This window comes from Protopterus annectens, chromosome 3.part0 (assembly GCF_019279795.1).
Source record: "Protopterus annectens isolate FY-2018-M chromosome 3.part0, PAN1.0, whole genome shotgun sequence".
NCBI classification, from domain to species: Eukaryota; Metazoa; Chordata; order Ceratodontiformes; family Protopteridae; genus Protopterus; species Protopterus annectens.
This window is the reverse complement of record NC_056731.1, coordinates 663,533,882-663,558,924: the sequence shown is the minus strand read 5'-3', so window position 1 is coordinate 663,558,924 and position 25,043 is coordinate 663,533,882. Positions and strand designations below refer to the sequence as shown.

The 25,043-nt window shown below is 39.3% G+C and overlaps 1 protein-coding gene across 1 annotated transcript in view; it reads left to right on the top strand.

The window, feature by feature from the left end:
* Positions 1-25,043, top strand: part of LOC122796516 (band 4.1-like protein 4B) — a 2,320,263-nt gene that overhangs the window by 806,361 nt on the left and 1,488,859 nt on the right. Inside the window, exon 2 of the mRNA XM_044065074.1 lies at positions 18,917-19,021. Within this exon, the coding sequence (XP_043921009.1) occupies positions 18,917-19,021 (105 nt within the window). The remainder of the gene's footprint in view (positions 1-18,916; positions 19,022-25,043) is intronic.

Here is a 25,043-nt window from a genome sequence, read left to right as displayed (position 1 = left end):
ATGCTTTAAAAATGCTTAAAAACAATAGGTGTCACTGTATAAAGCAAGTACACATGCAGTAAGTCAAGAAAATATTAGTTTAACCTGGATGCAGTAAAAACACAAAGTGTTGCAGAGTTCTGTGAAAGTGAGCCCAAAGGTGAGAGTCAAACCCTGTACTTTGTGCTTGTAAGGTAAACACCTTAACCATTAAGACAACCCACCTGCAAATGAATTTAAAGGTTATCAATGCTCTGTGTATGTGAGTTTTCACTTGGAAACCAGTGCACATATTTGCATCTAGTAAATGAGGAGTTGCTGTATAACCATGATGGATCAAAGTGATTTTCTAGGAGTGCCAGTCATTTCCATGGGCTACATTTCTGGTGTTAAAGTGGCAGCCTTAGAATTGCATATATTATGTTTATTTATTAAAGTGGCAGCCTTAGAATTGCATGTTTATTTATTTATTTTACATTTGTTAACTGGGTTAGTCCAGCTGAGCAAAGGCCCATTTTCAGTGGAGACCCGAGGAAAAAAGCTCCATCTGAATGTACAAGTAATTCAATTATACAATTTCACAATATTGAGTAATAATAACAGTTATCCAAAAATCACAAAGCTGAGTAACAGAAAGTAGAGAAAGTAACAAAGTAAAATAACAAGTACAAATAAGACACTTAGTAAAGTTTGTTTGCTACTTACAGTATATACATAGAGGACTTGTAACATATAATACAGGAGAAAAATTCTTACGTTAGGTAAAAATTTTGTGAGAGTATACCATCATCTGCTTTATATTATTTGTTAGTTATAAGATGTTGTATGCTTAAGGCATAAGCTGCAAGAAGGTGATTCTAGCCAGTGAAGAAAGTGGTAGAGCCATTTAAGTAGGGTCCTGACAGGGGCATAGACATGACTTACAGAGGGAAATTCTTAATTCTTTTTTGAAACTGTTTGTGTCTTACTTCTGGAACAATCTCCCTTTCACCTTATGTAGCATCCCAAATACTGAGGATATATATACAATTTTGCCGATTGTTTTGTTGGATTTGTATGTTTCTGGAAGGAATTTATCAGTACTTTGTGGTGGGAGTGGGAGATATAGTAATTCACAGTACTGGAGAGGGAGAGGCAGGCAGTGTTTTTTTTTTTGGTAGAAAGTGAGTTAGTTGGAGTTGTGAGAGTTTGAGACGGTGTGGAAATTCCATCCAGTGAAGGTTTTTTTAGAGCAATACAGTGGTGAGAGGTATTAGGTAGGTTAGTTGCAAATTTAGCAACTTTGTTGCAAGTCTGTTAAAGTTTGGTAAAGACAAAGAGAGGATTGGAGATTTGTAAGAACTGGAGCTGCATAGAGAAGGATTAGGAGTAAGTAGGTTTAGAGTCAGTAGTTAGGAATTTCTTGTTCCGATACAGGAGATCTAGTTTTTGGTTTGTTTTTTTGATGGACTGTTGTATGTGTAGATCAAATTTTAGTTGATCGTATATCATCATTCCAAGTAATTTTGTGTGATGCTCTATTGTCGTGATGGTTTTGTTAGAAGAGGAAATTGTGAAAGCTTGTTTGAGATGGTCAGTGGTGGCTGGTGACTTCAAATCAAAGGGGGGCTGCAGGAGACAGCTGAATGGGTGGGGTCAATGGGGAATGGGTGTGTCCAACTAGAAAGGGGAGGGGCTATGCTCAAAACCACAGAAACTGTAACTTTAAATAAGCTGCCCTGGGTGCCAAACCATCATTATGAGAGTCCAATCAAGACAAAATGAAGTGTAGAAGAAAAAAATATGTCAATGCATTAGCTGCATGACAGCTTACTTAATATCTAGATGGAAACAAAAAGGTTGTGAGGCATGAAAAATAATTTACTTTTTAAATACGTTACTGGAATGCCAGTCAAAAAAATCAAGTGCAAGAAAAACAAGCAGCACTCAACTCAAACCACTTCTCCTTGCACTGCAGTTCTAATTATAATTTATATTCAGCTTTATTAAAGTACCAAGTAACATGCTGAAAGTAGCAATCTCTCTTGTAAAAATGTTTCTTATCCAAAAAAGACCTGCTGCCTGACAACAACTATTTACTTGTTTCATTGGGAAAACATGATCAAAGTAAAAAATTAAAATCAAACAAGAAACAAGCTCAACATACATTGCTTAAAGGATTACTGCACAGGTTATGGACCACACACGATAGCTTGGCATTCTGTTTAGTTTGCAGGTAAAGCCTGCAAAGATGACTGCAAGTCTCCAACAAATGTAATGAGCTTCTTAAAATAATGTAATCCTGTCCTTTATTACAAATACTGTCATATGCATTTCAATAATCCAAGGCTTATACTTTATCTAGTTATGTAAGTATTCTCTGCATGGCAACAACATAAAGGCTTTCAGTGTTGACAGTTCTTTAACAGTATGCTTATTAAAACTTACTTGCATCTTAAAATCTCAGACAAGCTTACCTGATGGTCATTAAAACATTGCTACTTAAATATAGAACAGCAGGCACTTTCTGAATAATAATAAGCATAAATCAACAGTATAAAAATATGACAGAAACCAGAACATTCTGCAAAATCAAGGACAGATGTAAAGCCACTGTAGTACTTGTGTCTACCTTAGATGGGGGGATACTCTGCACATTTACACTGCATAACTGTTCCTTGCCTTGCTTGGATACATCCAGAGTCACTACATGAGGGAGTGGTGTGCAACAAGTATGTCACAATTTGAAATGTCTCTGGCTGACTGTGATGGCCCTGACACATTTGTCATACCTCTGAACCTCAGAGCAAGATACCTGTACAAAGCCATACATAGAAGTGGGACAAAGGCCCCAAAATAAGGACAATTTTTAAATATTGCTCTTATAAACTTAGAAAGATAATAGAATATTAGGTCTTGCATTAGTATGAATTTTCTGAAGGGTATCAAATCTGAAACTGAAATGTCTGTCATTATTTTCTAACTTCAGTTTTTAATGATTTGCCACTAATTTGCCAAAAAACACAATTTTATGAAAAATGGACCACAAATGTGATGCAGAAATATAAAATAGCCACACAATACAGCTGGGAACCTATCAAAGAAGTGACACTTTGTAATATTAGTACTGCTTACTTGAGCAGCTGACAAAATAAAAGGATCTACATGCATTTCTGAAATAAAAGTAATCTATAACTCTGATTATTACAGTTATTTATTATTGTAAACCCTTCATGTTTTCTTCCAAAATTGCCATTTTGCGGAGGGATTATTAGGGGAAGAACAGCATTTTGAGCCAGAATCGTGGGCAGTTGAGAGGTTTGGATATGCCTAAGTCTATAAAGCAATTTATTTGCATGTAGCTCTCAACCTGTTAATGCAGGAAATCTGGACAAGGCCAAATATATTGGGGGAGCATATAAACAGTACTAAAAAATTGCTCATGTATAAACTGAGACAGTTGATGGAATAACAGGTCTTGCTTTAGCATGCATTTTTCTGAAGGTTATGAAGTCTGAAACTCAGTGTCTGTCATTATTTAGTGACTTCATTCCTAAATGATTTGCCAGAAAACCACACATTTTATGAGGAACAAACCAAAAATAAGAAGCAAAAAATCTATTCATTCTGCAAAAATCTGGACAGTTGAGAGGTATAGTTCAGACAGGGCTGTCTTTGAGTTTACTGCCCCCCCCTCACAAAATCATGGTCGAATGGAGCCCCCTCCCCCTGCAGCCATTCCAATGAACCATTACTTGGCCTTCTGCATCAAAAGCAAGTACACTACCTGTTGTGCTATTAACAATGCAAGCATACTTAGCATAAGCGGCACTAAACTTTTGTTCCGCTGCAGCTCTCGGCTCCTTTTAAAATCTACTCGACACTCAGCTGTGTCTCTGAACTTTGCAGCACAAGAAATCTGGAAAAAGCCAAAATTAATTGGGGGGGGGGAAAAAGCCCCAAAACCAGGGACACATTTTAAACATTGTATAGTGTTGGAAAGTTGCTAGAATAAAATGCTGTGTTGCCACCATACATTTCACTGCCAAGTTTTGAACCCAGGACCCTGTGCAAAACAGTCAGAGCAACATACCACTATGCCAAATTAGCTGTTTTGTGAAAGAGAGGAAGACTGAAACTTAAGTGGCTACCATTTAGTGAATTCAGTTCTCACCATAGCTGCCAACCTCTTAGCACAAAACACCTGAACAAAGCCAATAATGGGGGAATACAGCCCCCAAACATATTCAATGAATTCAGTTCTCACCATAGCTCTCAACCTCTTAGGAAAAACACCCAGAGTAAGCCAGTAATGGAGGAATACAGCTCCCAAATATATTCAGTGAATTCAGTTCTCAACCTCATAGCAAAAAACACCCGGACAGAGCCAGTAATGGGGGAATACAGCACCAAACATATTCAGTGAATTCAGTTCTCACCATAGTTCTCAACCTCTTAGAAAAACACCCAGACAAAGCCAATAATGGGGGAATACAGTCCCAAAAATAGGGAGAAATTTAAAATAGCCATCTTATAAACTTAAAACATTGCTAGAATAAAAGATTTTGTGTTACCATGTACTTTCTAAAGAATATGAAGTCCGAAATTCAAATGCTTGTCATTTTTATTTAACATTTGTTAACCAGAACAAAAAACAATTTTCAGCAGAGGCCCAGGGAGAAACACTCCAGACAGACACATGTCTTTGTAAGATGGGAGGACAACAGGGGAAACCCACACAAACACAGGGAGGACATGCAGACTCCACACAGAAGGCACCCCAGCCAAGGATCAAACCAGAGAACCTGTAGCGGTCAGGCAACAATACACACACACACACACACACACACACACACACACACACACACACACACACACTGACACTAAAGTGTAGACAGCATCAGTCAGTATGCTAACATATAGAGACAGCATGAAGCCTCTTCAGTCAACAAATTATAAAATGCTCATACTCAAGAAGATGACTAACATATGGGCTGTGGAAGAAGGGGATTGGTTCTATAGTTTTCTTAGCTAGGAGGCTAGATGCATATTCATGACATCAGAGGCTTTTTCGTACCAACTAGTAGACTTCAAAGTTTAGTGCTTTTTACTGAAGTATATAATATTTTTATTAATGTCTTTGCCGTGAATAACAGAGGAATCAGTGCCAATTATAAGCTGATGATGTCATTACAAGAATTTACCAATCTCAACTGATTTTTACCTCCATCTTTAATACAGAAAAGAAAAAAAAACTTTAACTATTCTATTTGTACAATTAAATGGCCATGCAAATAACATTTTGATATTTAGAACCAAGATCATACCAACGTTACTCTACTGACAGTCCAGTTCCTGGATGGACTGATGACCCTGTATGCATCGCCATAGCTCTCAAGTAAATAGGTACAAATCTCAAAAGAATTAGGGACAGATCCAGAAATAATCAGGGGCACTTTTTAAAATGTCTGTGCTATTAACTTGAGATGTTAACAGAATAAGATAATGCAAATTAATATACATTTTCTAAAGTAAAAGAAGTCTGTAACTCTAATTGTTGCCATTATTTATTAAGCATAACTCATCGCCATGCCTCCAAACGTCATCAGTTTTAGGAGGGATTAAGAGGGAAAGAGCTAAAAGTTTTGTCAAAATCAGGGACCGTTCTGAGGTACATGCATTGCCTAATTCATATTTCTCACAAGACTTGAATAGTATGTTTACAGGCTGTTTGAAGTGAAACAAATATCATTTCAGTTCTTAAAATATTATTTGAGTGGGTTGCAGTTGTACAAAACTTAAAAGGAAAACTCGTTCGGTTACAATGCCCTAACCCAAACCTACCACTATGTTCAGACAAAGTTTGTCTAAGTAAAGTGTTATGGAAATGTTTTTTTTTTTTTTTAAGGTAAGTTGCACATTGGGGTTAAGGACCAGATTAAGTTTAGGGTTAGCAGCCTTAACAAGGCTGGGACACTTCACAGGGAAATAAAACAGCTCTACTTAAAACAGTAAAAAAGTAGAAACTGAACTTTTAAATGTTACTACTGTGTGACGGACTAACATTAAAATAAGGCATTTTGCAATTCAAAAGGGTAGTTCAAAATGAAAAACAGAGGGTTCACTCCCTCACTATAGCCTGATAGGGCTTAGTAATGCAAACTACTCAAGTAACTTTAGTGGTGAGGTTTTCCCACTATTAATAGTTTTATTTCCAGGTTTAATCAGGAAACAGTTTTCTTTAGTTTTACAAAGAGGTGACAGTTCAGAATAGCACAAACATTTGCTCTCGCTCTTTCTGCAGCCATATGAACACAAGCAAGTTTTAAAACAATTTGTGCTCTCTCTTCCACTGCCAAGGCTTCAGCAGGAATACACACCCCTTCCTCCTTTTGGGTCTCACACAGGTAAGCAAAAGTGGTTCAACAAATCAGCCAGAAATGAAATCCTGCCCATCAGGTTCCCCCCTGAAAGGTGATAAATATCAAATGAAGAAGAAAATCTGTTTGCCTTAAGAAGTCTTACTATGTACAAACAAGGACTTCTGGCAAAGAAATTATTATGTAGCTTGAAGGTCCAGGGCAACAGCAGTATTTAGTTTTGTGCCTCTGGGTGGAAATCAGCATACATACAATATAGTGGAATTACATACGCACGCACACACACACACCGCTGTTTCAGTTCCCTACCTGTGCTGAGAGAAGGCTCCAGTAACAGTCACCTTTTGTTTCTGTTCCCTACAAGGCTGCAGTAACCATCTACAGTTCCGCACAGGCTCCGGAGTCCGGTAACAGTTTCCCCACAAGAGCAGGCTCCAAAGTCAGGTTTCCCCCATGAGAGCAGAGTCCAGCCTGTGGAGGTTGCAGTCTGGACATCTTCCATTCTGTGCGGTTGCCACTGCATAGACTTCTGGGTTGCAGGGCAGAGTTGGCCTTTCCTCCTATCTGGACTGCTGACAAAACAGTCTGGAGTTCCCATCTGTGAAACTCGCATGCACGAGTTCCAGGAGTTCCCAGTCTAAACTGTGCATGCGCGAGTCGTTCCGGGACTGAGAAAAAGTTTTTTTTATTTGTTTTTCCATTTTTTTTTTTTTTTTTAATTTTGTTTTTGTTTTCTTTCCACAACTTAGGGTGGGGACTGCAGTCCTATAGCACTAGCCACCCCTGGAGATGGTTACTAGATTTAGTGAGAAAGAGTAGAAGTTTACTCTTTTTTGGATTCAAAATAAGTTGATTTTTAGTTGGCCAATTTTCTACAGAAATGAAAGATTCTTGAGTGAGTGACTGAAGTTGGGACAGTGTGTCAGAGGTGGTGATAAGTGTGGAATTGCTAGTGTATTGTATAAGGGTGGAATGAGAGATTGAAGTATAGAGGTCATTGGTGAAGATATTAAAAAAAAAGGGATTCCCCAGGATGGAGCCCTGGGGAATGCCTGTGTGAATGGCTAGAAAAGTAGAGCAGGAAGACTGCCATCTGACTGACTGTCTGTTTGTAGGATAGCTGGAGAACTGTTTGAGGGTGGTGGGAGATAGATGTAGGCTGGCAAGTTTGGCTAGGAATATGTAGTGGGATACCTTGCTGAAGGATTTTGACAGGTCTAAGAATACACTTGAGACAGGTTTGTTGTAGTCACAAGCTTCTGCAACAGTGTGAATGAAAGATAGGAGGGCTGTGGAGCTACTATGGTTTGGCCAGAAGTCATGTTGAGCAGGAGTAAGGAGATTATTATGGATGAGAAATTTGAGCAATTGGGAATGTACACTTTTTTGTAGGATTTTAGATGGGGGAAAGGATAGCAATGGGTCTATAGTTGGAAGGATCAGTGGAGTTGCCTCCTTTGTTGGAATCTGTTTATGATCATAGAAACTGGGTAGACAATCGATTTGGCTGCAAGCTTGAGAAAAAGAGGGGGTAGGTTGTCAGCAGAAGGGGAACAAGGTTTAAGGTTTAGGTGTGGAGATGTAATGTAAGATACTGAGATAGGTTTGAGAGAGAAGAGTGCCTCCTTTGCTTCAGGTTGTGGTGGAGAAATGAGGTGCGAGTTTTGTTGGTGTTAAGTAGTTTAGTGATGGTGTCAATAAAGAACTGGTTAAGGAGAGAGGTGGTGTCTTGTGGGGAGAGGCTGGAATAAGGACTAGGGGTTTGAGGTTTTTCAGACTGAAGGATAACGTTGATGTTTGAAAATAAGTTTTTGGGGGTGGACTGATGGGTAGATTGGGCAGTAGCTTTATAGCAGAACTTTTTCATGTCATTGTATATTTGTCTTTTGGTCTGATTCCTAAGTTCTTTGAACAGCTGATGGTGAGTAGGGGATTTGGATTTTTGCCATGTTTTCCATGTTGAGTCTGGTGCATAAGGGTGCAAGTATCTTTTGTGAGCCGGGGGGCATAATTGGATTTTATTCTTATTTTACGAGGGGGTGCTAGGTCGTTCAGGATGTTTAGGAATATGCTGTTGAATTCTAGAACTGCATCATTAAGAGAATGATTAAGAGAAGAGAACAGGCTAGATCAATTAATGGATGCGAGTCTGTTATCGAAAGTAGAGGAATTAAAGGCAGAGAGTTACGACGGTTCTTTAAAAGATGAGGTTTGTTAAGTTGGAGTGAGTGTCTTTGGACTTGGATGGGTAAGTGGTCACTTAATGCATCTGGGAGTGAGCATGGGTTATGGTAGAGGAGAGGGTCAGTGGTCAGAATCCAGTCAAGTGTAGAACCTGTGTTAGACTGCTTATTAAGATAAGTGGGGGTAATGATTAGTTGTGCAAATCCAAACAGATGAATGCTTTGGTCAGGGGCTTCAGTATTAAGGGTATTCCAGCCTATATTCATGTCTCCAAGTAATATAGTATCATGTGGTATATTTTGAGAGATCCAGGATAGTATATTTTCGATAATAGGGATGTTTTTGTCAGAAGAAATATAGTTTGCAATGATGACGAGTTTTTTCTGGTTGTTGTTATGGAAATTTAGTACAAGTATTTCAGCTGGGTGGAAGTTGAGAGGGGCAGTGGGGATAGCTGTTGCTCATGTTGTTAGTACTAGGCACATGCTTTCACTTCTGTCATCAGGTGTTTACATAGCCAAAGTATGAGTAATGAAAAGTAAGCTTGTGCCAAAACTGGAGTCCTTGAATTACAGTATCCTGGTAGGTAACAATGACATCTTAACATCCTTGGTATTGTCTCAGTTTTATGTTTGGAATCAGAAAGCTTGTCTTTAGGATTATTATAGTGTTTAATTCATGAACACTTTACATAACAAGAACAAACAACAATCAGTACAAAAGTTGGTTAGCAATTAAAGTAAAATTAAAAAAAATTATAGAGTAAAAAAAATAAAGATGGTGCTTAGACTAAATATGTTGTAAGTGTTGTACAGCTTTGGGTGAAGTAAGTTTAGCACCCAATTAAAATCCTGAAAGAAAAGCTCTTAACTCAACAAATTCCAAATAGACTAATTATTAAAGTAAGTTGCTTCATTGTCAAAGTACAGTAAAAACAGGCAACTGCTAACAACGGGACTACTAAGACAGAGAAGTAATCATGTCTATGTGGAGCGCATGATGACTGCAAATGTTATACAAGTCTGATGATATGTCAGTTGCTCTGTGAAAAATCTCAGACTGGTCCTTTCACTTGGAACATCATCAAATATGGATACCAAAACAATCTGCTCACTCATTAAATACAGTTGTCCATTTAAAATATGTTAGAGTGTGCTTACATGAGCCAACACACGCCCTACAAAAGGTCCTGAAGAGAGTAACAAGGAAACACAGGTCACTAAATCTCTGACCGTTTTAATGGTATTTCTGACAACTCTCTAATGAGTAAGAAAATGTCTAATAGCCTGAAGAACACATCACCTCTGACTATGAAAAACTGGAAGTTAAGGAGAGATTTCAGTTGGACCTCAAAATTCCAGCCAAAAGTAGATGAAGACCAGTAGGTGTCAACACTAGTCAAGACAGCAGTCCAATGGATGCACAAAGGTTTTTAAACCTGATCTGTAAGAATGGTGGCAGAAGGCCACAATGAGTCCAAGATTCCAGTCCAGCTTCAGAATGTATAGCGCATGAAACAAAGAACAGGGCACCATACGGGTCCATGTAGGCAAAGGCAGCTTACTGTCAGTCTTCAGTCACAACAGAGCTCTTCCCACAAAGAAGCTTACGAGAATGCTACAATGTTTGTTATCAGTTAGCTGTCATTTGTCAAATGACACTTTAAGTGCTGATTAGACAAATGGAGACTTTCACAAGATGAGGGGAAGTTTTTCTAATTAACCACTTACAAAAGACAAAGGAGAATAAACTTCTCAAATACTTAGTAACAGAGAAAAAGTTAAAGAACACACAGACCAAAGGAATTAAAGAGCACTAAAAGAAAGAAATAAAAGTCAAACAATGAGCACAGTCTGACAGTCAGCCAGCACAATGTTGGTTAAAAAATCCAGTTGATAAGTAAGCTTTATGCACACTACACACAGGCGTTTGCTTGCAGTTGCATTAAACCGTATGCAATACTGACAGCACAGTCTATTTGTACTGCCAGCACTAGTCCTTTTTGTACTCATTTTACAATGGTGGCATCAGCAGGACACATTGTCAACAGTAACTGTTTATATACAGTGTACAATCTTCAGTGTTTGTTTCTTGGCACACTTAGCTGCTAAGTGTGTGCATGAAGCTTACTTTGTTTTAGTGTTCATTTACATGGTATGGAAATTGCACTTGTGTGCCAGAATTTCTTTAATAAAAATGATCTATCTGGTTAAAGAAAAAGCGTGCATTTGACAGCTGTCAACTAGAGTGGTTTTACATCTGGAATGCACATAGAAAACATGACTGTTAAAAAAAAAAAAAATTCTGCTTTTGAGTACAGAATTGCCATCGTGAGCCGTGACATACATTGTGGAATGGCATGACATCACAAATTCTGCTAGTTTCCAAAAGTTTGAAAGTGGCTTTTCTTTAAATTCCATTTGGTGTATGTTTACAGTAGTTTTCTTTCTGCATTGTTTTGTGGCAATGTGCTTGGGCGGCCACGGTGGTGCAGCGGTTAGTGTTGTTGCCTCACAGCAAGAGGTTCCCTGGTTCGATCCTCGGCTGGGGTGCCTTCTGTGCGGAATCTGCATGTCCTCCCTGTGGTCACGTGGGTTTCCTCCAGGTGCTCCCGGTTCCTCCCAAAGACATATGCTGTAGGTGGATTGGACAGTCTAAATTGGCCCTAGGTGTGAGTGCATGTATGTGCCTTCTGTGGAAGGTTGGGCACCAGGCTGGCAACTCGACACCGTAAAACTCCACTGCCAATCATGAGCGGACATGTGATCTGCTCTGGCAACCCCTAACATGGAAAAGCCGAAAGAAGAAGACGAAGTTTTGTAGCAATGTGCTTATAGCTTTCTGCAGTTTGTGTAAACTGCTGCTGAAAATTATTTTTCTTAAATTTTTTATGTAATTTCACTCACGGATTTGAAAAAAAACCTGACCATCTGAAAGACTGGTCTTTTAAAACAGTACTCTGGGCCCATTAAATTCTTTGTAAAATAGTAAATATTTTCCATGTATTTTGTATGTTTCAAGAAATTTTAAGAATTGTGTTACATTCATAGATAGCTGGCCTATTACTAGGGAGAAACTGTAAGTTCTAGAAAATAAATACATAGGATGTGGTGGGAAGAGTTCTACTAATTTTCTACAATAAATTGGCATTTTTTAACGTGGAATGTCTTGTATTAAGGGAGTCTATGAACTAGAACTCTCTGGTTTCATTCATTCTCTGATAATCTGCCTTGTCTATGCAGTGTTGAGGGGTAGTTCATAGGTTCATAGGTGTGTACTACGCTAATGGCCCTGGAGCCTTTACAAGCCTAGCCCATAGAAGTGCCCTGGCATTGTGCCACCCGAGGTTAGTTCTCAGTGCCTCTATCAAGCATAGCCACTGGAGTGATCTCCGAGGTGAACTTTCTATTTCCCATCCACTCATCAAGATTTCTCTTGAAGAGGGCCAGTAAGGCGCTCTGCTTGACATGTATGTGAAGTCTATTCCAGAGCATGGGCAGTCTCTGTGTTATGAACCTGTCCCTCCAGCATGTTCTGTTGATTGTGGTAATGAGGTTGAGGTCTGTGGAGTGTGTGGTGTGGAGGGAATGGGATTTCTTTAGATCTAGCATTTCTAAAAGAGCTGGGTCAGACATGGCTTTGTAAGTCAAGCAGAGCTCGCCTCTTAGTAGACTATATGAGATAGAGAATAGCTGGAGTTTTTTGAGTCTGTCCATGTTGAACATGTGTTTAAGGCCTAGGATCCTCTTCATGAGGTACTTTTGTGGCTTTTCCAACTGTTGCACATGTCTAGTGAGGTACATGCCATATTGGGCATTATACTCGATGACCAGCCTAATGAGGGAAGAGTAGAGAGAGATGATGACCTCTTTCTTCCTGGATGCAAAACCCTTAGTAATGAGATGTGCCACATTGTGTGGCAATGTGGTGGTCAAAGGAGAGGTTGCAGTCAACCTGTGTTCCCAGATCTCTTATAACACCTTCAGTGTTCAGTGGGCTCCCATTGATGTGGCAATTAGTGGGAACTGAGTTTTTCCCAAAGGGGATGATGATGCATTTTTTGTCATTAAGCTTAAGGCCATGGTTTTGACACCAGTCATTGATCTCAGTGAGGCCTTTCTGTAGGATGTCTACATCACTTGGGGAGTTAATAATGGCTCCCAGCTTGCAGTCGTATGCAAACTTCATCCGCCAGAGTCCCTCTGTGTTGACCTGGACTTCTGAGAAGTAGTTGCCAAACAGGAGAGGACCCAGGACCGATCCCTGTGGGACTCCACTCGTGACTGGTTGGCAGTCTGACTTGGAGTCCGCTACTTTCACACTGTGGGTTTTAGCTGTGAGCCAATTTGCAAGTCGCCGAGTGATATAGGGGTTGATAGTTTGGTGAGTTAATCAATGATTCCTGAGTGGGGAATGGTATCAAAGGCCTTGGCCAGATTGAGGTAGGCTGTATCAACTGCCTTGCCCTCATCCACAGCTCTGGTGACTGATTCAAAGAAGTTAACCAGGTTGAGCAGGCATGATCTACCTTTCACAAAACCAAATTGTGGGGGATCTAGAGTTTGGAGATTCCCCATATCCTTGTTAATTAGGTCCATGATGATGTGCTCCATAGCCTTACATATGAGACTCATCAGGCTAATGGGGCGATAATTCCCAGGGTCTGTAGTCGCTCCCCCTTTATGGAGAGGGATGACTGTAGCAGTGCGCCATTTGGTAGGGAGAAAGCCTGAGTTGAGGCTGTGACTGAACAGAGCACACAGATGTGGTGCCAATTCACTTTGTAGTTCATGTAGAACACTTCCAGGGATATTGTCTGGTCCCATGGAGGCTGAATTCTTTGCCTTGGACAATGCAGGTTTAACCTGTGCTGCAGTAATACTGGGTGCCTGGCATTCCTCCGGTATTGTGATTGGTCCTTTAGGAGGGGAGAGAGGGGTAAAGTTGGCACTGAATCTGTCGGACAGTATGTTGGCAATATCTGTTGGCTCAGTATAGGAGTACCATTGTGCAGTAACTCAGAGAAAACCTGGGTATTGCAGTGGAGATTCTTGATATAACTGTAGAAGCCTTTGTGGTTGTTTTTAGTGTCGGCCCCAAATTTTGCCTTCATAGCTGGCTTTAGAGGTTTTGATGAGGGATCTCAACTTTTTGCTGAGGCTAATAAGGGAGTTTTTCCAGTCTTGGGACTTCACCTTTTTCTGCAACAGTTTCTTCCTTCTGTTGTAGAGTTTATCAATGGCAGGGAACCACCAAATTGGCTTCCTTTTTTGGAGGACAGCATCTTGGTTCTGTTGCATATGGCTAGTTCCATGCATTTATGTACGTGTATACAGTGCGTTGGTGTATGATTCGGCAGTCATGCATCTATTTTCCATTGACATGGGTGCCGTGAAGTTAGCCACCTCTGTTTTTAGGAGCCCAAAGTCAGCTTTGGAGAAGTTTTTCATGGTGGTTACCTTTGCAGAGGGTATATGTGTGTGTGTGTGTGTGTGTGTGTGTGTGTGTGTGTGAGATGTTGATTTCCATGGTGATTAGTTTGTGGTCGGATCTAACCAGGGAGGAATTGACTATTGGTGTAGAGCATTGGTTGCTCATGTCAGTAATAACCAAGTCAAGAATTTTGCTTCCACTAGTGGGGGTAGGGCATTGGAGCTGGTGAATTTCAGGAAGCATTGGGCCAGTGTATTGGTGCAAGAGTAGGTTTTCAGTTGATGGAGCTAATTCTGGCCTGGCTATCAGTTGAACTAGAATTCTTTGGTTTCATTTATTTTCTGGGGGATAGCTTAAACTAATTCCGTTGTGGTACTTAGTGAGTGCAAGGCAGTTAAACTGATTTTTAGTAGAGTACCAACTTACTGTGCGCATGCACGCACACCCACCCACTCACAGGCAGTTTATAGGATCACCATTTTATCTACAGCATAGGTTCATGGATTACTACTAGGCCTAACTGTCTTTGTGGGCCATGTTAAGCCTAGCTAGTTACTACATCTGAGAATCAAACCCTGCACCTTGTGCTTATAAGGTAAACACAAAACAAAAACAACTGATACCGAAAAAACAAAAAAATCAATAAAATCAAACCGAATCAGAGCCAAAATGATGACAATAACTTTAAAGATAAATCCACATCAAACAGTAAGCGCTTTCGTCCGCACTGGACTTTGAAGAAGTCCAGTGGTGCCTAAAGCACTTACTGTTTGATGTGGATTTATCTTTAATTAAAGTTATTGTCATCATTTTGGCTCTTATAAGGTAAACACCTTAACTACTATGCCAACCTCCCACCATCAGAATCAAAACCTGTACCTTGTAGCTGTGAGGCAAAAGCTTTAAACATTATGCCAACCTCTCATTAAAGATGTGGAGACTTCCAGATTAGAACCATCAATGCCATCACCAATGCTAACTTCTGTAGTCCACTGAGCCACATAAGCTGCCAGACTAAAAGTGAGAATCAAACCCTGTACCTTGTGTCTATAAGGTCAACACTTTAACATTTATACCAACCTCCCAAAAAACATGGAGAATGAGGGTATCGATCCCTCTACCTCTCGCATGCAAAGCAAACACTCTACCATTTGAACTAATTCCCCCAAGATTTTAAATGAATGGTTCATAGATTAGTACTAGGCCAACTGCCCTTGTGGGCCATTTTAAGCCTAGCCAATTATCCCATATGAGAATCAAACTCTGCACGTTGTGTCTATAAGGTAAACACCTTAACCATAGCAATCACTGCATCAATTTAAGCTTTTAAATGTTAAGAAATTTAATAATAGAATAATTTGCCAAAATGAGCGATTTTTTTTTTCTGAGCTGCATTGACCTAATGGTCATCGTTATTAAAGTGGGAGGACATTAAGGGAGTCGGTTGAAAGTTTACTTCTTTATTTAGGGAAAGTGCCACAACTTTTAAACTTAGGATACCTGTGTAGTACCATTGAAGTCTCATCTGAGTAGCTGATTTAGGTATACCACAGAGGGCAGAGCATGTATATTCATATTGCAGAGTGTATGTACGTGAACCAGCTCATCAGTTAAGATGTGGGCAGTCTAAAAAGTTGACTCCAGAAGTAAACATTGGAACCAGTTTTGTTTCTTTTTCATTTCCAGTATACTCACATAAGTACCATCTGACTTTCAGTTAACAGCAAGCTAAATTAGTAAGCCTCTAATCAGGGAAATAATTAATTTTTTAACATATTTCTGTTAGCTTCATTGTATTAAGGAACTGTATGGGGCTGGGGTTGCAAAGACAGGAAGTGATGAGTGAAAGAAAGTTTGTTGTTGCTTGTGAGTTGGTGGATGCGGTGGATTATAGGACCTTGATGTAAAAAGAGTGACTTATTAGAATGTAGGATGTAGAATATTCTAGTATGTAGAGAAGTGAGATAAGTAGTGGTTCATAGTCTGAGTTACTAGCTAGTGATAAAGGTGATGATAAGGACTGTTATTTGTTATGAAGGGTGGGCAGAGTTTGAAGCTGAGAGAGAGTAGCTATTTGTTTAGCAGAGATGTGGATGTGGCTTACAAGAGTATAATTGTAGGGGTAGTATAGGGGAGTGAAGTGAATCAGTGTACAGTGAGAGCTAATGGAGTAAGCTGACACCCCTGTGAGAGCAGTTTGGCTCGTTAGAGAGAAAAACACACTGTTCAGTATGCTTTTTCATAGTAAGGCTGTGTATGCAGCAGTACTGTTATAGCCTTGTCACTTTTCCAGTAAAGAGAAAGGAAAGTTATAAAGTTACTTAGTTGAAGAGTTAGAGATATTTGAAATAATTTCTTATGCTGACCCAGGGAGTAGTAGTGGGAATGGGAAAGCGCCAGCTGGATGACAGTGTAAACTACAGCTTTGAGAGTATGCTGTTAGGCAATATGGGAAAGCGGAGTTGCATGTAACTTACTAGTGGGCAAAAGTGTGCGTGTGTGCGTGTGTGTGTGTGTGTGCGTGTGTGCGTGTGTGTGTGGGGGGGGGTAGGTTCCATTAGCCACAGAAACTACACTACAAACAAGTAAGACACCTTAGCGCTATTAAAAACTACATTGTATGGACTTCTTTAGTAGCGTTTCTTGAGTGGGAGATTTCTGCCCTGCTACTTGACTGCGTGCAGGCTTTTGGATACAACTCTTGTTTCATGACCTATATTTGAATTGCTCTCAGTTTTTGAGGACAATGGCTAAGGGAGACATGGACACCTGTTCCCTTAGAGTAGATGATGGAAAAAAAAACTTGTTTCATGTTTTGCTGGCTGGATTATTCCCACTAAACTAATAGCATCTTTTCAGGGGAGACCTGAGGTAGTATTGATACCAAGTAGGGGAAATTTGGCCAGGGCACCCCAGAACTTCCCCTACTCTTTTCGGTAAGTCCTGTGGATCTTTTACATCCACCTGAGATATTACCAAATGAGGCAGATGGGAGTTTAATGTGTTATGTAAAGGATGGGCACACTCAGGATGTAGCTACCACTCAGGCATACCAAGTCTACTTGACACCTTCAGAGAGTCTGTCAGCTTTAAGCATTAGCGTGAACACCCTTTCTCCCAGCCACTTACCTAATTCCCTCTTAAAGGCAGTGTGTTCTTTTTTTCCTTCGTAAAGGTAAGGAGTTCCACTAGTTCCCTGCACTATTGTGAAATGTGCTGTTGAGGAAACCAGTTTTTACTCCCGCGACCTCCACAAAGTTGTTAATATTTCTTATTTCAGTCAAAAGGGCATTGAAGTTAATCCCTAGTGTAACACCTAGTTAGTCATTATTTCTTCTTTAACCAGTATGTAATCTATAATGAACAAAGAAGGTTTTCTCAGTCTGTCCTTATACCTCAATTGCTTGTTTATTGATCAGAGAATAATTGTGCATATTGACCAAGGTTCCATATTCAATATTTGGTCTAATAACTCCTTTATAGTTTGGTGGTAACACCTCAAGGACCCTACTACAAATAATTCCCATTATACATTTGACATAACATTTCCAGAAATATGCCTCAAAGGAGAAATTCTTAAACCTAATAACTCCCAGATCTCTTATTTGGTTGATGTTGTCCAAGATGGTATTATTAAGAACAAATGGGTAACCTTGATTTTGTCTGCTAAGTGCACAACTTTAGTTTTCTTAGTATTAAATGCCATATGATGACTTAGACCAAACATCTAACCTATCCAGAGAGTTTTGAATATTGACATGATGTGGTACCTTAGTGACCACTGAACCTACTTTCATATCAGGTATGAATTTGTTGAGACCAATCCCTCCAGATAATGGGGCACTTGACATGAGCACTGTACACAAAACAGATCCTAGAATAAGCCTCTGAGTTTAGAAAGACATTCCCCAGTTTTAACATATCACTTTCTGTTACTCAGCCAATTAGTTATCCATCTACCAATGCACGCACTAACGTGGAACCTTGCCATGGGCCGCAAGATCTCATCAGAATTCTTCGGAAGGTCCAAATAAATTACATGAAGTGGGAGTCCTGTATCCAGAGTGTCTCATACATGGTGGCAAAAGATAAGTAGATTTAGTTAGACATGAGCAGATCTCAGTAAAACCATATTGATAGAGATCAATACTTATTGACAGTTTCTCTGATAGTTCTTCCTTTAGTACCCTCTCAAAACACGTGCCTAGTATGCATGTTGGACTTATTGGTCTGTAATTGTCAAGTGAAGCTCCTTGTGGAGTGGAACAATAATAGCATTCCTTCATTTACCTGAAAGTTGGCTTGTGTCAGTACTGGACCAGTTAATCCAAGCCTCTGGGTGGGAACTAAACCTGGAGTCATCTGATCTTCCAGCATCAAGCTAAATGTTGTTTGAGAAACTCTTGTATAAAAAGTGGTAGGTGGTACCTCCTGCAACAGTGGGAAAATTCAGGGTTGGCAAGGACAAACATAAAGCTGCCTTACAAAGGAGAAAGAGTACACAAACACACTCTCCATGTTTGGTATGGGAGGGCATACTAGATACGGTCATGTAGCCTTTATCCATTATCATGTTGTAGATTTCATTCTACTGTCAGTAGCTTGTTGTAATCTGTCAAGTTTTGATCTTAACGGTTCGGTAGCACTAAGTTCACATCTACTTACTTGATGTACTAAATCTGAATTCCATGTTGGCTTTATACCTGTTGGTACCATTGTTATTGACTTGGTTGGGGAGATAGTACAGAAGTGGGGTACTATGGACTACTAGTATATAGTTTACTCTTCTTTAATTGTTATGTGTTGGGTGGTGAGGAATGCATACTTAAGCCTTCTTTTGAAGGTTCTACAGCCTGTTTCTTGGTGTTATGTGCAACTGCATATATGTGTACTGGCCTGCTGATACAATGTGAATTGCGATTTTTTTTTTTGTCTTTAAGATATTTTTTCTCGCCCTACAGAAAACTGCCAAAGGACAGGAGCTGTTTGATCAGATTGTGTACCATTTGGACTTGGTGGAAGTGGACTACTTTAGCCTACAGTTTTTGGATGAGGCTCAAGTTTTGGTAAGTACCATTTGCCATTTTCATACTGGATTCATACTCCTGTTTCTCTTTGTAGGAAACCCAGTAAAATAAGTTAAATAATTACATAGCATTGTTTTATAGCACTTAAAGAAAACGTTTTTAAAATAGTTAATCAGCACATTAAAGCTAAGAATTTGCAATGTTGAATTAACATCTGTGGTTTGATTTCCATAAACAACTTCTGCAAAGTATGATTAGAAGGGGATTCTTTATTGGAATATTGACTTTAGTGAATTTCTTATATTTCTGGGATGCCTTCCTGCAAAGAGAGTCTTGCCATTTGTCCAACTTCACTGACCAGTATGTGATCTAAAATGGAAATAGGGGTGATGTGTTGATGTAGTAAGAAAAGAAATGTGAGAACTGTGTTATTTGTTTTAGAAAATACAGACCGTTAGAATGATGGCCATTGAATGGTTGCCATATGACCCACTACTGTCATATATTTCCATTCTTGTCATTCCTTGCTAGTATAGAAGTCTCAAAATAATTGTCTTCTGAGAGATGGGTAGGGGTGTCTTTAAAATGGATACAGAACCCCTGTACTGTAGTTTTCTCAGTACCAGTCAGTTGATTTGTCATACAACCCTCAGTGTAGATTATCAACTGTCTATTTGGCACACTTATGGTGTAAGAACATGTGAAGATAGCAGTAGAACCATGGTGTGTCAAACCTGAGTGTTGTGATGTTGCTCCTTCAGTGTCCCTGTCCTTTGCCCTTTTTTCTGCTTTCTCCCAGGCAACATTAAACTCTTGTGATGAATTAAACTGTAGGCAAAACCTTTCAGTGACCTATGACTCCTTCCATGAAGCAGTATTTAATTGTAACTTAGTGTCCCCTTTCATATCTTTCCCATGTCTCTTTCTCTCATTCCCTTTCTAGACATACTCCTTAACTTCATCCTAAAACAGTGTGTTACATTCTCATTATTTCTCCGTTTTTTTCTCATCCCTTTTAAGTATGCATGTCAATCTTCTAAGAGTTCTCACACTCCACCCATCTCTACACCATTCACCATTTTTAACTGTAGTACTTCCCACCTCATTTTAATTTCTCTTTGTATGCCTTATATGATTAGAATTAAATTTAGCAATGGTGGTATGGTTTGGCCATACCAGTGCCTTGTGCATTGCAGAGATGAATGCAATATTTCTGGAATATTTTGTGCATGATATATATACCCAACATTTAATAGACATCACTGCCTTTTTGTGCTGCATAGCATAATTACACTTAGAGGTAATTACTAGTTAGAAATTTTCTTTCTCTTTCCTTCTGAGAATACTGGACTGTCCATTTCAATGGTAATCCAGTACTTTTTGATTTAAATCTCAGCACTTGCATGTCTGCTCATAGTAACTTTCTGATCATCTTTAAAGACCCACTTCAAGCAGAAAGTAAAAAGAAAGTTGCAATATTTATCTCTTATGAAGTTTTAAACAACCCTAACCTGCCTTTCTCAATGATGTCACGTGGCAGATATCCTGCCGTGATCTTGTTTTCTAAAAAAGCCACTTTTTGCTTGTAATGCATTGTGAGGGTGTTGATGCTGAGATTAATTTGAACAAGTTTCTCCTGTTATATCACATGTACATTCACTTGGGGGGGAGGGGTAGAGAGAAATGTTAATTCTAAAAATCCTCAGTAAAAGCGTAAGTAACGACTTTGCAGTAACTCTTCCTTATTTGTTTCCTACATATGTCTTACTCAGCCTGCAAACACTGCTTGCAGAAATATAAAGAAAGCTCAGATAACACAGCCTTTTAAAAAGTATAATTTTTAAGTTTCAGGTTCTGTCTTCTTCCCACCTTCCTTCCCCGAGTCACCCATTGCTGAGTATAATATGTACTTTCTTGTAAAGTTCAGTTGATTAGTGAATTTAGTTTGAGTGGTTATCAGGTTTCTTTATTTTCATAGTATAGATGGCTCAGTAAGTTTATGGAGGCTTGTGGTGTGGCTGTGAAAGACAATACAGAGTAAAATAGCTGTGATTTTTCAGTCTGAATACATTTAGAATCATTTTAAATATGAAATAAGAAAAAGCACTCCAGGTTATCTTCTTTATGCTCTCTGGGTAATAGTTTGAAATCTCGGGACCTGCTTTGTAGAATACTGAGTTCTGGAGACTAAATAGATACAAATCCGAATTTACTTATACTAAGTCCAAAATTCGGTTTCTCAGAATATTCTGTTTGAGAGGAGGTGCAAAATACAAGTTTAAAGGAGAAGAGTGTGTTTGATATTCATTCTTCTGTTACATTTTTTTTTTTCATTATTTCGGAATATGGCAAAGCAAGTCTCAAGATTTCATTAGGGGAGCAATTTTCTGTGACAAGCAACTTTAAAGTGTGGTTGATAAAATGAAGTAAGAGCAAGTGAAGATGCATTGTGAAAAAAGTACTGTGAGATTTCCATTCATCGCTAATGAGGTCTGCATTGACAAAACTGACTAGGATAGAAATGACACAGAGGGGAAGAAACTGTTAAGTTATGCTTTAATATGATAGAAATACATGGGGATCAATTTGTAAGGATAATGTACTCTGAGGAAGGGAAAGTTATTTAGGGGATGTTAGTACCACCAAAATACAGGAAAACAAACTGCAGAATCACAAAGAATAAGGCACCATGTCTGGAACAACAAACTAATTTATTATAAAGCGCTTTTTGTCTGCACCAAATAGTTGAAATTCATTGGATATAAGTACTTAATTCACAAGAAACAGTTTAAATAACCCTCACATGTACTGATAGGGTTATTTAAACGGTTTCCCCTCACAGGTACTGATAGGGTTATTTAAACGGTTTCTTGGGAATGAAGTACTTGCATCTGATTAAGTTCAACTATTTGTTGTGGACAAAATGCGCTTTGTAATAAATTAGTTTGTTGTTCTAGATGTGGTGCCTTATTCTTTGGGATTTTCACATTAGTACAACACCATTCTTTGTGTGCTTAGCATGTCAGTTGATCTGTCTGCTCAGAAACAGTATTGTGTCTTACACACCACAATAAACAAGACTATTCTGAGCCCTGAACTGTGTGACAGTCCACTGCTTTGCCAGCTCTGCTTGCTTTCACTTTAGCTCTGTAGTAGGTCTGGGAGTATTTTAATTCAAGGCTACACAGAAGGAAGCACTGGGAATGATAGATTTACATTTTCCAACTGTGTCTGTAGTCAGCCTGGTTGAAATGTGCATTCTGAGACAATGCAGAGATTGTTTCTTGTGTGTGAGAGATATAGCTTTATTAATGTTATTAGAGTCAAAGCACTCTCACAAAACCAAAGATAACATAGGATCATAGGAGGTTACTAGGATAATGGTCCTGGGATCCTTACAAGCCTAGCAAAAGTTTAATCCCAAAAAAGAAACCTCAGTCAGCACCTGTCACCCCTGTCAATGAGGGACAAAGGGGGAATCCCTGGGACAAATTTGTGGTTTCCCATCCACTCATCAAGATTGCGCTTGAAGACATCAGCGAGGTACTCTGTTTGACATGTATGAGAAGTCTATTCCAGAGACAGGGCTACCTCTGGGAGACAACCCTATCTCTCCAGCAGGTTTTGTTGATGTTGCATATTAGATTTAGGCCTATTGAATGGGTACTGCACAAGGAGTTAGACTTACGGATATGGAGCATTTCTAGTAGGACAGGGTCTGATATTGCCTTGTAGGCAAGACACAGATCACCTCTGAATAATCTGTATGATACCGAGTAAAGTGATAGTGATTTGAGCCTGTCTGCATAGTACAGATGTTGGAGGCCATGGATTCTCTTTGTGAGGTATTTCTGTGGCCTTTTCCAGTTGGTGCAGGTGTTTGGAGAGGTACATACCAAACGGGGAATTATACTCAATTGTAGGTCTAATGAGAGAGGAGTACAGAGAGGTAATAACCTCCTTTTTCTGGATGCAATCCCTTTACTTATGAGATGAACCATGTAAAAGGCTTTTCTGACCACTGCTGCCACATGGGGGTCGAATGTGAGATTGTTGTCAACCTGGGTACCCAGGTCTCTCACCACTGGTTATGTGCTTAGGGGGTTGCCTTTGATGTGGCAATCAGTAGGGGCCATATTTTTGCCAAATGGTATGATACTTTTTTTGTGTTTAATTTAAGGACATGACTTTGGCCCCAGTTATTTGTAGCTGTGAGACCCTCTTGCAGTATGTTAATGTCATTTGGGGAGTCAGTGACAACACCCAACTTAGTTGACTGCAAACTTGGTCAACCACAGGCCCTTGGTCTTTGCCTGGACCTCTGAGAAGTAGATGCCAAACAGTAGGGGTCCCAGGACAGCTCCCTGGAGAACACCACTAGTGAGAGGTCTGCTGTTGGAGGTGGTGGCACCTATTTTGACCTTGTGGGTCCTATCTGTGAGCCATTTGGCTACCCATCTGATGAGATAGGGATTAACACCAAGTTGTGTTAGCTTTTCAATGCTGCCCAAGTGGGGGATTGTGTCAAAGGCCTTGGCCAGGTCAACATCTTTGACGCAATTCCCCAATTTAACAGTACCACACAAATCAACATCAACCAGAGCACACACTGCATAGATGTATTTGTTGTATTTATTATAGACTGCTGCTACTTCAAACAGGGCTGTGGTATTCTTTGGTTTGTCGTTGTTCCTGGTCCCAGTTCGAAGTTTGTGAGCACTATGTCTTACAGAGTTGGAGCAGAACTAGAAGAAGTTAACAATTCTATTACTAGCCCTTATACTGGGGAATTGACTGTGTTATTACAGCAAGTGAGTCAACAGGTAAAAAATTCTGAAATGCAGTTGGCATCTCAGTGATCGTATTGGGATGTTTTTATGGCTAGTGGGGGAAGTTTGGATCTCCCACTTACTCAACGATCACCTAATCAGGTCATGCCTTCGACTTCATCCAACACTTGGTTGGATTTCTAGGTTTGGAAGGCTAATATTTTGATTTTAATGTGTTGTGTGTTACACCTAGTGTAAGTGAGAACAAAACTGACTTTGTTTAAAAACTGCAGTTGGAGAACTGCTCTGTCATTAAAATATCTTGGTGAATATTGTGTCTAAAGGTCTCCACTTTTGGAAATTTCCTAATAGTGTCCAAAAAGGAACCAAGTTTTATGAAGAAATAGTTAACATTTTAAATAAGGGTGGTATTGAAGTGTTGAGAAGCATGGTCAAAAACCATGATCAACTGATCGAACAATTATCGGCAGAATTGTACATTCAGAATACCTCACTATTGAATAAGGTAATGTTCGATCATTGTGAAACTAATTATGGGAACATTTTCAGCAAAGTGGATTCGTTATGTAATGATATATTGCAATGTAAAGTTAAACTTTTTGAAAGGGATGTGAAGGAGTATGATAAAGGTTCAGCATAGCCAAATCGACCAATGCAGAGGCATAATAGAATTACAAGCGCTGCTTTTTTAAGACAATTGGAAGGCAACAGGAAGATGAACCACAGGAAGTTATTAATAGTACAACTGTAGCCTTTGCCCCTTTAGAATATGGCAGTGTTTGAAGATCTGAAAGGATACTACAGAAGAAAAAGCAGTAGACTCCAGTGGCTCCCAGCGAGGACAACTTTGTGAGGGAGGGAGTGAAGCTGAAGCATTTTTACAACAGGAATTTCAAGAACCATTATTAATGACAGCTGCAGCTATGACTTCCTATCATCAGGAGTTAGTAATTAACTCTTTGGGAGACTTCCATTACTTCAACTTCTCAGACAAGGATATAAAAAGGTGTCATGCAGATGTTTTAGCAAAGGACCTACATTTTATTCCAGCTAGGAGAGCTCGAGTAGCTGAGTGTTTAATTGATTTAAAAATGTATACCGGCAAATTGAATCTTGCTTTGTGGTTTAGCAATAATAATGTTAGATCTAGTATATTTAATTCTCCACCTCAATTATACAGTCAGTCTATTTGAAAAGTTATGTGAAGGTGAAATTTGCAGTTTGCTCTCCAAACCAATTAACAGGAGGTATTAAAATGTGCCCATGGTGGA